Source organism: Protomyctophum bolini, assembly GCF_963924005.1.
Source record: "Protomyctophum bolini genome assembly, chromosome: 23".
Lineage (NCBI taxonomy): Eukaryota > Metazoa > Chordata > Actinopteri > Myctophiformes > Myctophidae > Protomyctophum > Protomyctophum bolini.
Genome location: NC_137884.1, coordinates 7,991,929 through 8,008,554, shown reverse-complemented (window position 1 = coordinate 8,008,554; position 16,626 = coordinate 7,991,929). Strand labels below are relative to the sequence as shown.

At 45.0% G+C, this 16,626-nt stretch overlaps 1 protein-coding gene across 3 annotated transcripts in view; it reads left to right on the top strand.

Moving 5' to 3' along the window:
• The window catches only part of LOC308311300 (tyrosine-protein phosphatase non-receptor type 12-like), a 58,073-nt gene that overhangs the window by 30,121 nt on the left and 11,326 nt on the right, over positions 1-16,626 (top strand). For 2 of the 3 annotated variants that reach the window (XM_080757961.1, XM_080757962.1), the window contains exons 12-15: positions 60-145; positions 8,098-8,302; positions 9,917-10,874; positions 16,521-16,592. In XM_080757961.1, the coding sequence (XP_080614087.1) occupies positions 60-145; positions 8,098-8,302; positions 9,917-10,874; positions 16,521-16,592 (1,321 nt within the window). The remainder of the gene's footprint in view (positions 1-59; positions 146-8,097; positions 8,303-9,916; positions 10,875-16,520; positions 16,593-16,626) is intronic. The other variant, XM_080757963.1, reaches the window with a different exon arrangement.

Genomic DNA, 16,626 nt, shown 5'->3' with positions numbered 1-16,626 from the left:
TGTGTGTGTGTGTGTGTGTGTGTGTGTGTGTGTGTGTGTGTGTGCGTGTGTGTGTTCAGGATGAGAGCAGTCCAGACAAGTCAAGCCACCCGTCAGACGAGGAGAGATTGGACACACCACCTCCGAAACCTCCCCGTATACGCAGGTAGGTAATACCCGGCCAATGGGATTTCTCTATCGACGAGGTCTGTAGAGGGCGCAGTGGAGTAACTAAAACTTGTTTTCTTTCTTCTCTTCGGGTGAAATACTTTCTTTCCTGGTCAAACAGTGCATTCTATACGTGTGGTGGTGGTGGTGGGGGGGGGGGGGGGGCTCAGTGTGGGTCCACTAGGGAAAGCAGGCTGTCGAGTCCACAAAACCGCCTTTGTATTGTCGATTAGTGAAAGTGTTGACCTGAGGAAGAAGTTGAAATAATTGAGGATCTGACTATAAAGCAAGTGTTTACATTTCTTCCTTTAATTTTTTTTTTTTTCGCCTTTATTTTATTCCCTTTTGGTGCATCCCTAGTGTGTGTCACTCTCTTTCAGTCTGTCTCACCCCCCCCCCCCCCCCCCCACCCTACAGTATAGAAATGATGACAGTAGCGTCTATTTATATCCACATAGTGTGCATTCCACTGGCCTCACTCCCCCTGGCTCTATGGAATGGAGTAGGCGTGTGTAGGAGGATGTTTTTTCTCTCTGTGTGTGTGTGTGTGTGTGTGTGTGTGTGTGTGTGTGTGTGTGTGTGTGTGTGTGTGTGTACGTACATGTTCATGCGTGCGTGCGTGCATGTGCATATTTGGGGGGATGGGAGCGTTTTTGGTGTGTGCGTGTGACACGGCTGAAATTCCACTGCGGCTGGCTGGCATCAAAGTCACGCACAGTGAGTCACGACGGGTGTCGTGGACAATCAGACACATGCATTATGTTATGCTGGAAAAATAGCAGATCTACAAGCTCATATCGCGGCACTGAGTGCCGTGCTATATACGAGCTTGTCGGTCTGCTATTTTTTTAAATATCTGGAAAATGTGGCCCAAATGTTTGAAATTGAATATATTCTTTCAGAGCCAATTTAAAAAAAAACTCATATCTTTGCTTCTGGGGGGGGTCCCTGGAACAACATATTTTCAGATGGCGGTCGACAGCCAAATACATATATTTTTGGGGGTCCTTGACATGAAAATGTTTGAGAACGACTGACATAGAAACATGGGTTTTTCAGAAAACTGTCAGGCATTTGTAGAATCGTCCTAAGGTCTAAATGGGTTAAACCCTGAAGTTCTCAGCATTCGCTTGTAAATCATCATCCGCTGCGCTAATAAGCAATCTTTTGACTGGTGATTGAGTAGTATAAGCAATTAGAGAGCATGTGTAAATGTTTACGAACGCTTCTGTTGGCTCCATAAATCAACTGTGGAACGGACGGAGACTAAAAAAAGAATTCTGACGCAAGTCACACATTTAAACATCTGTAAATGCTTAGGGACGCTTCCGTTGTCTCCACATGAATCTGTGCACTGAACAAACGGTTTAAATGAAACGAGTTACAATACAAAAGGACATGGTGAATCGGTTAAAAAAAGAAGCAAAAAGGTTCCCATGTAAACATGTTCTTCATGTGAAGACGGGGACTTCCTGCATGTATACTGAGAACCAATTAGAAACGCACCATTCCTTCCCATGTGTAGGGCACAGTGTCAAGGCATCGTGAGCTTGTTGTACATCTGCCTATAATGAGTACTTTCAACTTTTTGTACACCAATACTTTTGTACTTTCACTACAAGTGCATGTTGAATCCCGAACTTTTACTTGCTACTTGCTAGTATTGATACTTTTATAGTATTTAAAAAAAGAAGCACTTTTTACACCACTGTTTGAGCATACATTGCCTGTACTTTGTGTGTGTGTTGCGTGTCCTACATTTGTGTTTGAGGCTTTATACTCATTCATTACTCTGTGTGTGTGTGTGTGTGTGTGTGTGTGTGTGTGTGCCCGTGGGCGGGCGGGCACATATACTGTGTGCGTGCACCTCTTTGTGCATACTGTTGGTGCATTCGTGTTTTCTATCCCTAGCCCAGTAGTTCATCCTTTCCAGATGGTTGCATAGCTGGTGTGCCCCCGGGCCAGGCAGAGGCCTGTGTGCGTGCGTGTGTGTGTGTGTGTGTGTGTGTGCGTGTGTGTGTGTGCGTGCAGGCCGCGGCTTACTGTATGTTTATAGTGTACGGCTCCACTGTGCATTTCTTATAGATTAACACAGATTATCTGTTGGTTAAATATCGAAGATAAGCTTTTTGTACATTTTACCGCCCAATGTAGCCGCTATGCCAGTTCCCACTGTCACTGCTACCCCTACAGTTGGTCATGGGGGGTGCAGTGATGGAAAGTAACGAAGTACATTTATTTAACCCATTTAGGACTGAAACCAGATTCTACTAAATGTCTTCTAAATCATGACGTCCAGCCCCCCCCCCCCCCCCCCCCACCAGAAGCAAAGATTTGAGTTTAAAACGTCCGCTCTGAAAGAATATATGCAACGATTTGCCACACATTTTCACGATTTAAAAAACACGCTAACTAACCACTATATAGCCCTATATACTAGACTGGTGCCCGGCTTTTGAGCAGTCGGTAACGATGGAAGTTGGAGATCCATGCCCAGAAACATAATTGCCTTCCTTGATGTATTAACCCATTTAGGCCTGACCTCAAAATGAAATAGTTTTCTGAAATAAATATTTTCACGATTTTTCAAAAATAGGCAGACCTACAAGCTCGTAGCGCGACACACGGTGGTGCGCTATGAGCTTGTAGATCTGCTATTTTTCAATAGCTAAATTATAACAATGTTTAAAACACTGGGTTCCCGCCCAGGATGGGCTAAAGAGCATCAACATTCAACAACCATCACCTGGGCACAGTCACGGACACAAACAGCTCCCCTCTGCAGGCCTCTACTACTGGAAGTGACTGCATGGAGAGTGTCTCATTTCTCTCCAAAAGCACTTGAATATGATGGGGATATGATTAAAGCTCACATTTCATATCACACACATCATAATTTACTAGCCCCATACAATATATTTTTTTGTTTTGTTTATTAACTCGATTAATATCATCAGGGATTCACGACGACAATCGTCAGGATTTATATCGATATATATATATATATATCGATATACGATATATCGTTACATGCCTAATATATATTAGGCATATAAGAGTTGAGGCCATCAGACTCGCGGTGATGTCCTTAAGGATTGACCCCGCCTCCCTGTGGTTTACCCAACTTCTAGACCAATCAGTGAACGGGTTGATAGCTCCAGAGTGAAAAGACTTGTCTGATAGTAAAAACAGAGAGATGGGTCTGTGTCCGCGGTGATAGCTGATCGTCACCGCGACTGACGTAATGGTGTAGTTTTCCAACCCTTTAAAAACTACACCGCGGTGATAAGCCATCACCAAAAACTGGTGAATGTATGAGCCTTTAACTGTTAGCAGCCCCGTCCCTCCCTGGACACACAAGTAGCTTGATCCTATTATCCTCTCTCTCTCTGTCTATCTCCCTCTCTATCTCTCTATCTCTCGCTCTCTATCTCTCTCTCCCCCCTCTCATATGTCACTCTCTCTCGTGCCGTCACTCTCTTGCTTACTTAAAACTTTCTCCCCCCCCCCCCTCTCTCTCTCTCTCTCTCTCTCTCTCTCTCTCTCACACACACACAGAGTCATGTGCCTGATTTAGGCTAGAGACTGGCTGGGGTCATGTGCTCTTGATTTGGCACACTACTACCACATTTGTGTGTGTGTGTGTGTGTGTGTGTGTGTGTGTGACTGTGTGACTGTGTGTGTGTGTGTGTGTGTGTGTGTTGAACACGTTTTCTCGTTGGAAACCTGGTAGTTTTCCATCTGAGTGCTTCTGTTTGGGTCGTATAACCTCAGACTTCCACTCCTCCTGTCTGTCAGGGACCGTTCGTCATGTTGTCACCTTTACACATGCTCCTCTGGTGACTGTACAGTACAGTACAGGACACACACACACACACACACACACACACACACACACACACAGTAACATCCGTAACAGTTCATTTAACTCAAAATGACTTTATCTTTACACTATAAAGTTATAATATAAAATTAATGAAATTGACACACTCAGGGTTTTGCTGTGTGCGTGTGTGCGTGCGCCGGGTACTATTGAACTCGGAGGCGTAATTTCGGAGGGAAATAAGGGGTGTCACAGCCCCATTTTTTAAATAGCAAATATAGTGGATCTACAAGTTCTCAACGCGTCGCCAAGCACCTGTATTTGGCCAGATGGGGGGGTCATTAAGGGAAGTTTATGCATGCACTATGTATACTATGTAAACTCTCAAATTCCAGCCATTCAGTTGCAAAAAAACATTATATATTTTTTTAATCATCTGGGGACCCACCACAATAATGTCGGGACCCCCCGAGGGGTCGCGACCCACGTGTTGAGAACCCCTGAATTAACCCACGATCACCATTCGGTGGCCGGTATATGGGGCAGCTCTAATATGCACACAGAATAACTCTTCCTACTTCCGGACCCCTTCCCTACTTCCTTCACAGGCATTACCAATGATACTAATGAAGGCTCCTCTGTTCCAGTTAGCGTGCAGTGGACCCCCTTAACTCTGAGAGTGTACACATTTTGTACACTCAGAGTTACACACCCGTACGGGGCCATTTGGAACACACTCAAGGACACATTTTTGAGTAGTTCTTTGCCCAGGAAATAATTCCCCATTCATTTTCCCCATAGGCTTTTCAAAAAGTATTTATTTAAAGACGTTTACGTTGACAAAGCCAACTCTTGTTGTGACAAATCATGACAGTAAACACAATGTTTTGGGCCGATCAAATGATTAGATAGAAGAAGAAAAGAGGCACACTTTTTGTTTTGTTTTTCTTCTTAACACTTTGCCGAAGTCCTTTGTCAATTGAAGCCTAATTTTGATACTGATGCTTAATGCCATACTGATGCTTAAAGGACAACTTTAGTTTTTTTCAACCGAGGTTCATATTCTAGGTTGTCATTAGATCAAGTAAAAGTTGGGTGGTGTTTTTTCTTCATGTACTGCTTTCTTTAGTTTTAGCGATTTCCGCGATTTTTGGACAGGGGGGCGGGGGCATTCGAACAGGGGGCTAAATATGTATTAGTTTACTAAATTTCACGGCGATTTCTTTATTATTATTTACGATAACCCTCCTACACCCTATGAAACTATATATGACCAATATCACGGGGTCTTTTCTTGTGAAAGGGGAGGTGACAAACTGACGCGTTGAACTGCGACAAGACAACATGGCAGCCTCCAGCAGCACGTTCGTTCAGACCAGACAGTATTATGCTACAGCTACACAGATTACACAGACACGGAAAACAATTGGTAGTTTATTAGTTTGAACTGTTTGATGTTTAGTAATACTGCGTTCAGTTACTTTTTGGCGTTTCATGTTTTTCACCAGATAAAGTCATGGTTCGTCGTTGCGCTTATCCAAATTGTGGTAATATAATGAGCCCGTTTGACACGCTCAGCTTCCACAGACTTCCATTGAAATCTCTGCCAATTCTCAAACTATGGCTCGTAAATCTACAAATGGACGTAGAATGTTCAGAAGTACAGCTGCGCGCTAAAGATTTGAGGGTTTGTGGTGCTCACTTCGATAAAGAAGACTTGAACACTCGAACAAATACAGACGACCGTCATAAGTGAATGTATTCGTCATCCGAACTAGTATCGATATTGTCTTTTAGGAGCGCATGCCATGTCGATGGTAATATTATATACAAAAACTGTTTACGTGTGGTGTAGCTCTGTCTTGTTATTCAATGCTGCTGGAGGCTGCCATGTTGTCTTGTCGCAGTTCAACGCGTCAGTTTGTCACCTCCCCTTTCACAAGAAAAGACCCCGTGATATTGGTCATATATAGTTTCATAGGGTGTAGGAGGGTTATCGTAAATAATAATAAAGAAATCGCCGTGAAATTTAGTAAACTAATACATATTTAGCCCCCTGTTCGAATGCCCCCGCCCCCCTGTCCAAAAATCGCGGAAATCGCTAAAACTAAAGAAAGCAGTACATGAAGAAAAAACACCACCCAACTTTTACTTGATCTAATGACAACCTAGAATATGAACCTCGGTTGAAAAAAACTAAAGTTGTCCTTTAACGTGGATTAGATCCTAATTTTTCAATAAATGCTAGCGGGCAGCGGGCTAAGTGTTGACATTGACTCTGTTTGACCAGAATGGAACAGAGCCTTCATTAGTGTCATTAACACTGACTCTGTTTGACCAGAATGGAACAGAGCCTTCATTAGTGTCATTAACACTGACTCTGTTTGACCATAATGGAACAGAGCCTTCATTAGTGTCATTGACACTGACTCTGTTTGACCAGAATGGAACAGAGCCTTCATTAGTGTCATTAACACTGACTCTGTTTGACCAGAATGGAACAGAGCCTTCATTAGTGTCATTAACACTGACTCTGTTTGACCAGAATGGAACAGAGCCTTCATTAGTGTCATTGACACTGACTCTGTTTGACCAGAATGGAACAGAGCCTTCATTAGTATCATTAACACTGACTCTGTTTGACCAGAATGGAACAGAGCCTTCATTAGTGTCATTAACACTGACTCTGTTTGACCAGAATGGAACAGAGCCTTCATTAGTGTCATTAACACTGACTCTGTTTGACCAGAATGGAACAGAGCCTTCATTAGTGTCATTAACACTGACTCTGTTTGACCAGATTGGAACAGAGCCTTCATTAGTATCATTAACACTGACTGTTTGACCAGATTGGAACAGAGCCTTCATTAGTATCATTAACACACTGGCTCTGTTTGATCATGATGGAACATACAGAGCCTCCATTAGTATCATGGGTAACACCTGTGAAGGAAGTAGGGAAGGGCCCCGAGTTCTTTCCATAATGGCGTGTGTGCATGGAGCCCATTGGCTGTCCCCTGATGACCCACCAAATGAAGGCCCCCCTGGTCCAACCAGACCCTGTGACAGCAGAGTGAGCTGACGATGACACATTTAACCCAGTCACAGGAAGACCGTCTGCCACCTGGTGGTGAGACGGTGTAACAGACCGACTGCAGTGATCTGTCGCTGTCATCATCATCATCATCAGTGTTTTTCAGTGGAGTAAAAAATACAAGTAAAAGTACGGAATTGAAAATGTAGGCCTACTTGAGTAAAAGTACTAAAGTATTGGCATCAACATTAAACTGCCAAAAGTAGAAAGTACTCATTATACAGAATGTCCCATTTACAGTTTTCAAATGTACACAAATCTTTTGAAAAAAGCAGATCTCACAATGTGTTGCATTGCGAGCTTGCAGATCGGCTATTTTCAAAAGGCAGAAATGTGTATAGGGCTGAAGTGGTTTTGAATGTTTTGTAATAATCCAAATCTACAAAGTAACTAGTGCTTTTTCAAACAACTGTAGTGGAGTAAAAGTGCAATATTTGCCTCTGAGATGAAGTGGAGTAGAAGTATAAGTACTGAAACTTTGAAGTATATCAAAATTGTACTTAAGTCATCATTCGAGTGCCCTCGAAATCAGCGACACAAGCTGCTTCGACTGGTCTCTGTTGCTCATTCACAGTCCGTCCTGTGTCCCTACTCCAAGTGGAGTGAAATGAGCTGGTCTTTGGCTCTGTGGCAGTGTCCAGCCAAATGGAGTGAAATGAGCTGGTCTTTGGCTCTGTGGCAGTGTCCAGCCAAGTGGAGTGAATTGAGCTGGTCTTTGGCTCTGTGGCAGTGTCCAGCCAAGTGGAGTGAATTGAGCTCGTCTTTGGCTCTGTGGCAGTGTCCAGCAAAGCAGAGTTTTCTATGTGCCACAACAACTGAGATGGGGGGGGGGGGGGGACTTTAGTAGCCTCGGTACCCAGGCTTTTATCTTCGTTTGCGTTCGGCTCAAAAATGAAAGCCTGAGGGGGGGCAGGGGGCTTGTTCCGTGCGCGTTACCCACCCTAGCTAGTAAGTTAGTAAATGTAATTAGTTATACTTCCACCACTTGTGTTTTTATGGAGAATAACCCGTCTTCTTCCCTCCCTCCCTCCAGCTCCCAGCAGGAGGGCGATGTGAAGGAGGAGATCCTGCAGCCCCCGGAGCCGCGGCCCGTGCCCCCCATCCTCACCCCGTCGCCCCCCTCCGCCTTCCCCACGGTCACCAACGTGCGGCAGCAGGACAACGACCGCTACCACCCCAAGCCCGTCATCCACGTCCTGGCCAACACCGCCAAGGCAGAGCCCTGTCCCCGGGCGCAGGTAGCTTAACCCATTTTGGGCCCGTTTTAAACATTGTTATAATTTAGCTATTTAAAAATAGCAGATCTACAAGCTCATAGCGCGCCGCTCGTAGGTCTGCTATTTTTTTTAAATCATGAACATGTGGTGCAAAGCTTTGAATATATACTCTTTCAGAGCGAACGTTTTTAACTCAAATCTTTGCTTCTGGGAGGTGGTCCCTGAAACAACACATTTTCAGATGGGGGTCAGCGGCCAATTTCATATATCTTTGGGGGTCCTTGACATGAAATATTGAGAACCACTGATCTAGAAACAAACAAAATGACATTTTAAACAAGACATTTTTTTTATTTCAACGTCAGGCCTAAATGTGTTAATCTATGGAGCAACTGAATAGAAGATGATGTGTCCTACTTGACTATAGAGCACCGAAGTCTGACGTCGATATCGGTAGAGGGTGCCAAGTCCACGGGTTCATGCACTTTTTATTTCCATTTTAATCCCCATAGGGGGGATTTTAGAACGCCTCGTATAAGAACTGTGATATATATAATATAAGCAAATCACCCCGGGCCGTTTCACTCATATGGATATGAAGAATCAACTGACTGAGAGACAAAACACAAATGTTACTGCTGCAGAATTAGTTACATTTTCGCTAGAAACAGACTGTATCAAATATGAATGACTGACTGCCATAAACAATACAGAGACACCTCCTCTGCAATATCGCAGAGACCGTTTAGTTTTTTGTCTTCGGACCATGATGCTCATACGAGACGATTTTAAGATGAGCCCATGTTGTTCTCCATAGAGAAATGACTTCCGTGAACCGAGTGACGTCAGGACTTCGGCGCTCTATAGGGCTGTGACGAATCTCACCACATTTAAGTTGACGATTAATTGTCGCACAAATAATTGAGATTTCTTTGCATTGAATATTGGGACGTTACAATTAGTATTTCTGTTTGCCTTTCAGGCTTCGTAATCACAAATTGCACAGGGCAGAAATCACTGACACATTGAAGCGTTTTTTATTCCAAGAAGATTGACAAAATAGCGTAAATAGTTTGTATTTTCTATTTATTTTTATGGACTACTACTTTGTTTTGAACTTTGCTAACAATAGTAGTATTGCTCCCTCCTCTCTCTCTCCTACTACTGTAGTAAGGTCTCTCTCCCTCCTCTCTCTCTCCTAATACTGTAGCAAGGTGTCCCTCCCTTCCTCTCTCTCTCCTAATACTGTAGTAAGGTGTCTCTCCCTCCTCTCTCTCTCTCCTAATACTGTAGTAAGGTGTCTCTCCCTCCTCTCTCTCTCCTAATACTGTAGTAAGGTGTCTCTCTCTCCTCTCTCTCTCCTAATACTGTAGTAAGGTGTCTCTCTCTCCTCTCTCTCTCCTAATACTGTAGTAAGGTGTCTCTCTCTCCTCTCTCTCTCCTAATACTGTAGTAAGGTGTCTCTCCCTTGCATTGAGACGTGTAGGACAGACGGTAGATCATACAATGACCTAACCCTCCCCTCCTCTCCTCTCCTCTCCTCTCCTCTCCTCTCCTCTCCTCTCCTCTCCTCTCCTCTCCTCTCCTCTCCTCTCCTCTCCTCTCCTCTCCTCTGCCCACCTCTCCTCTCCTCAGAACCAGGTAGATTCAGAAACGGGTCCTCGGTCAGAAGCCTGTCCAGAAACCCAGAGCGTTCCCTCCTCTGCGCAGCAGCAGAGTCACCAGAACCACCCCACCCCCACCTCGGCCCCCCGGAACCAGACCCCCTGCCCGGCGGCCTCCTCGGACCACCCCGACCTCAACGAGAACTACAGCAGCAAACCCTCGCCGCAGCGGACCGCCAACGCCGCGACGACGGCGCCGGCGTCCGAACCGGTCCAACAACAGACCCCCTCCACCCCCTCGTCCCTGGAGTGCTCGGGCGCCGCTCCCCCCCCTCGCATCGAGAGGAAGCTGAGCATCGAGATCAAGAAGGTCCCGCTGCAGGAGGGCCCGCGCAGCTTCGACTCCTCTGCCTCCGCGGGGGTCGCGGCAGGAAGTGGAGGAGGAGGAGGAGGAGGGGGGGGCGGGCCCAACACGGCGGCGGCGGCGGCCGGTCTGCAGAGAGGCCACGCCTTCAAGGCGGCTCGCTCCAACCAATCCCTGCTCGCCTCCGTGGGCTCGTCCCTGTCGGAGGACTCTGAGGAGACGGACGGAGTCGGGGGGAGTCAACCGGACAGACCCACCCACCTCCCCCTGAGGGAGGGAGTGGGCTGGGCTCCGCCCTGCGGCGTGTTGGGGGCGCAGCCGCCCCCTAGTAATCCCAAGACTTGTTCTTCGTCGCTCTCGTCGCTGTCGTCGTCGTCGCGCCTCTCTTCTTCGCCCTCCTCTTCCTCCTCCTCCTCCTCCTGCACGCCGGTCAGGACTGCCCTGAGCTTCACCAACCCGCTGCACTCCGACAACTCGGACGACGCCTGCGACGTCGCGGAGCAGCTGAGCGTCTCCACGGCGACGGGCACGGTGACGGCGGCCGGTCAGCCGCTGGTCAGGAGGGTGACGCCCATGTCCATCGCCACGCGCTCCCCGTCTCCCCCCACCGTGGCCACCACAGCAAGTATGTCGGTTCTCTCCTCCTCGTCATTCAGTATACCCGGGGCGGGGTTGGCGAAATGGGCCCTTTCTGTGTGGAGTTTGCATGTTCTCCCCGTGCCCCCCCTAGGGTATAGGTGGTACCCACTCACAAAAAAAACATGCAGTAATCCTGGTCTCTAAACTGCCTCCCCCTGGTCAGCCGGGGCGCCTGATGGAGGGGGAAAGGAACCGGTTGGAAACGACGTGTTCCTTCCACGCGCTACGTCCAACCGGGGAATCTCCGACCCCGTCAGGTGATAAGAAGCGGTGATAAGAAGTCAGCCCGTTGCTCTCCCCAGGTTGTTAAAGGGAGTGTAAAAGCGCCCAGGATTACACTAGACAATTGGGTTACAAAAATCGTGGGATGAAAAAATAAGTATGTCAATTTGGGAGTTTATAGTGGGCTGAGTTTATGGTTTAACTTGACTAACCAACTGTACTAACATGACTCGCTGACCTGGCCGGCCTGGTGGAAGTCACTAACTAACACAGGAAAGGCTTTAGTTTGGATCAGCAGTCAGTTAGACAGTGATTAGGGAAAGATGTGGATGAATATAATCACACAGGTGTGAAGTGACGTGAGTGAGCGGTGCCTATTGTATGATGGATGTCGTCATACATCTCTTTTCAGGCCTCACATGGCCTAAAAAGGTTCTGTAAAAAGTCCATAGACTTGGCTGCCATGTGACGTCACGAAGGGGCACACGCAAAGCCAGGTGTTGGGAGCGGCTAGCAGACCATAATGTCATCCAAACCCTGCCCATAGTAACTACATTTTAGGATACCATTTATGTTGTTAGGTCAGGCCATACTGCCGCTGACTTGAATGCTATATGGTGCAATGTTGAGTACACAGAGCTACAGGCCTACCAAAGTGTACCTGCATTATTGGTATTGATGTTAACGGTATCTGTCATCATTTATGTGGATGGATAACAGAATATTTTTTTCCCCCCACAATTGATGCATTTTATGGTTAAAGACTATTGATTAATCGTTAATATTGAATTACGGTATACTGATCGATTTACATTTTGAGCGCTTTCACACATCGCTGCTTCATACACATGTCGTCATTTAACCCATTTTGGGCGGGAACCCCTTTTGGTGTTGGCATTATGTTATCAAATCAAATCAAACTTTTATTTGTTTATTTGTTCAAAAATCAAAAACTCTGGTCTGAATTCTTCTCGGCAGTCGTTGCCCTTCCCTTATTGAACAGCACACTGTATAGTAAACATTTCTCTTGACGTGAGATTTTAACAGAACAGACTAAATCTAAAGCCTTTGTTTTCACTGACCTGAGAGCAGAGGGGGGTGTCTTTAGTTCAGTCAAAAATCACTTTCTCTCGATGCCTCTTGAATAATTATCTCACTCAGTGCCACATGACGCCTTATGACGCCTATCCCTGATGTCCTAGAGTGTCATGGACATCTTATATATATATATATATTCTCTCTTTTTTCTTTTTTTTAAAACATTTAATCCGGTGCGCAAGTGACGACATGCACATTGGATTTTAAATTTCTTTCTTTTTATTATAATGGGCTTCGGCGGCGGCCAAAACTGGTGTCCACCAGGTGGCACTGGATAATAACGATGGGATTTTTATTTGGGCAGTCGGAAAAAGACGGAAGAGTCATTCTCTGGTTTACGGAGGAGACGCTGAGAAAGACAGACAGACAGACAGAGCACACTGCACTGTAATCATGACAGGCTGTCTCTCTGTGCGCACACACACGCACACGCACACGCGCGCGCACACACACACACACACACACACACGCACACGCATACGCACGCACACACACACACACACACACACACACACACACACACACACAGTGAGGTGTTTGTGTATGTTGCACAGCTGTCTCTGGGGCAGACAGAGAGAGGGACAGATGGAAACAGAAGTGGCAGAAACCAAGAGAAAAAGAGAAGCAGTTGACTACACAAGAGAGAGAAGGAGAGACAGTGAGACAGTGTTTCTACAGTTGACTACACAAGAGAGAGAAGGAGAGACAGTGAGACAGTGTTTCTACAGTTGACTACACAAGAGAGAGAAGGAGAGACAAGTGTTTTCCAGTGACTAGAAACTAAAGCATGACAGAATGTCTAATTCTCTCGGTTTGGATTGGAATGCTGTGAATGTGACTGACTAACATCTGTCCAAACAACTGTACACTCAGTGTGAGTTTGAGTGCATGCTTGCTTTCGTGCCGGACGGTGTGCATGTGTATTTGTGCAAGTGTGTGTGTGTGTGTGTGTGTGTGTGTGTGTGTGTGTGTGTGTGGGTAATGTGAATTGGGCGTGCTTGTGTTATGTCTGATCTATACTGTGCCGGCGGTGTCGTACACTAAAAATAGCAGATGTGCAAGCTCACGGCGTGTCGCATCGTGGGACGTTGTGAGCTTGTAGATCTGCTATATTCTGTGGCCGATGTAAGTAGACCTGTCACAATTATTACATAATCGCCTAATCGCAGTTATTTGATCGTTGCAGAATCGTTTCCGTGTTGGAAAATGTCCATGCATTTTCAAAAAAGAAAAATAATCAAAAATAGCAGAAAGTAACGTGTTGTAAGCTTGTTAAAATGTATATCAGCTATTTACGCTATTTTGTAAGATATTCTAGAAATACAAAATAATAATAAAGTGTTATTTGTCATATCTGCCCTGTGCAATTTGTGACTACGAAGCTTAAAAGGCAAACGTAAATAACACATTGTTCAATGCAAAAATAAAACACAATTCAATCGCAATTATCTGTGTGACAATAATTAATCGTCAACTTAAATGTGTAATCGTGACAGGCCTACATCTATAAGTATGAATCGGGGCTTCCATGGTGGCTGATGATGAGCCGTGCATTCTGCTGGTGCACGCCGCACGCACACACACACCTCAGGCCGGTGAGCTCACGCTGGTTTGACAGGACTCTGAGCTATAGCTAATGGATTGTGCTTGGTAATGCATCTGTATGGCCTGACTGTATGTACGTCACCACGGCAAACGAAGACATGTGGTTTTGATTGGCCAGGGGCTGCAGGGAGCGGAGCGGAATCCCGCCCTCATCTTCTGAATTCAAAATCATGACATGCCTGATTTGTATTAAAAAAAAATTGAATGGAATGGAACTGGAATCTGCCATGGCTTTGGAATGGTGTTAACTTGGCCTTCAATGGAACCCAATCTGGACAGAAGTGGAGTTGACTTGGTTTCAAATATTTGGATCTGAAAATGTTTTGGTTGTGCTTGGTTTCCCGTTATGTCACCGACAGCTAGCTCACTGCTGTGATTAGAAAAAGAAAACAAAATTAATTCCCAAATGTGCTGATGTTCGTCTGACTGACGGACACCTGTGTTTTAGGCTACCAGAGGTCACGTCCTGCCCTGGTTATTTGCCATCGGTTAGCATTTCATACTGTCACCAATGGGGCACGACTAGCCCCGTTTGGAACCTCACCCTCCGCTGTTGGCTCCGAGAAGAGGTCCCGTGGCCAGGTATCCCTGCATAGGGCAAAATGGGTGGAGCCCTCAGGCCTCCGAAAGCAGTGAAGAAACCTTTTTTTCGCAGTATCGTATCCAAAAAGTTAAAGATATTTCTGCAGAGCTAAACTTAGGAGTGGAAAGTAAAACATTTAGAGCAGGGTGAAACAACCACTTACAAAGCTTATGAAGTCAGCCAGCACCGTGTTTGTTTCCTCAAAATTGTCGGAACATTTCTCGGAAATTGTCGTCTTCTACAAGCGAAATAGAACGAGAGTCTATGGTGGTAGAAGCTGGCTACTGACCCTTGGCGGTCAATGATTAAGCCTGCTTTAAGCCGTTGTTTCACACCACTCAAAATGTTTTACTTTCCACTCCTAAGTTTATCATCTGTGAGCTCTTTTAGAAATAAATTTACTTTTTGGATACGTTACAGCGAAATGGGTTTTCGACCACCGCTTTTGGAGGGCTTGACCCATTTCGTCCCCTAGGCAGAGACACCTTGCCACGGAACGTCTTCTCTGAGCTAACAGCGGATCAACCGGGGTACAAAATTAAATCTACAAAAGTTTAAATTGACGAGATATTTTTTGGTGAGATGAAACAAGCTTAAACCTAAAACATTTCCCATGTTTGAAACCAGATTCAGATTACGTTTGGAGTTGAGGTTGATCACTCTCTGTTTGAAACTATAGTAAAAGTATGATTTTTCAATCTGCTTGGCTTGACAATATGCCGTATCTGCATGGGCTGCAGAGGAGCTTTCTGATTGGTTATGTGATGCTAACGACTGCTTTTTCATTGGTTGTGTGGCGAGCTTAATAGCTGCTATTCGTTTGGTATCAAAAAGAGTGCTTTTTCTATTCTTCTGGTGACTGCTTGTTTACTGGTTATGGTATCAGTCTTCAGTTCCATAATGTGTTCATGTCACGTGACATTGCAGTTTAATCCTGTGTTCGAATCCACAAGCTACATATTCATGCACTTCATTTCGATGAATGCAACATTTTTGTTAGTGTCCGAGAACGGTTCCTGATAAAGTGCTCTTATTTCTTTATACTCAAACAGTATGTTACATCTCATTTACTCAATTTAACATTAAACAGTCTTTAAAAAGTCTTGTAGCCTTTTAAATTAAACGTGTCAGAGGAATTAATGTAGTGGTGTAACGATACATTTTAACAGCCATACGATACGTATCACAATACATGATTGACGAGACGATACTGGTTGATTCATGGCAATGTGATACTATTGAATCATTTAAAATCGATACAGTAACTATTTAGAGAAGTAATTTCCTCTGTGTGAATAGTGCAGGTTTTTAAGTAAACGCAGTGATTCTCTGACAAATACATGGACATCAAATTTTAGCACAAAACCGCACCTTGACATAAACACGGAGAATACAAAAATTTATCGTTAGACCAAGTGTAGCGATATGGAATGGAAACTTAATTAAACACCTTTTAGTTTTGCATTGCAAAACGATACGACAAAGTAAAACGATACGATATGTTGCTGTTTACATATCAATATACTTATATATAATTTAAAGTCTGTTTTTCGATGCAGTAACTGTATCGTTACACCCCTATAAACACCCCAATGCATTATGGGGCCTCTTGGTACATCAAATAAGCGGCTAGTATTAACTACACATAGTATACTGACACAGTGTACAGTACAGTACACACACACACACACACACACACACACACACACACACACCACATGCTCACTTTACTTCACAGTTTGTGGATTAAACCAGTGGTTTTCAACCCTTTTCATATCAAGGTCCATTATTTATTGAGCATTTGAGCCACGGGACCACCATTTGATGAGATTTAGCCTCTCAGACCCAAAACTAAAGAATATTTTGTTATTGTTGGATAAGATATTGTCCACAATTCCCAGCTGTATTGATGTTGGTACCATTAGGAGAGATAACAGGCAATTATTGTTGAAGATTTTGGGTCCATTTAGTTACCAACTGTCCATCATTTAGCTGGGGACCACCTGGAACCCCCTCTAGGACCACTGGTTGAAAACCACTGGATTAGACGGATTCGAACACAGTCTATATCTGCTTATCACACCTTAACGTTCTTATGTGTGACCTGTGACCTCTCGACCCCAGACTGCTGGGACAGCGACGACTCCCCTCCCCCCCTCCCAGAGAGAACGCCTGAGTCCTTCATACTGGCCACAGGTGCGTCTCGTTGCGTTAGCCCAGAATTCGCTAG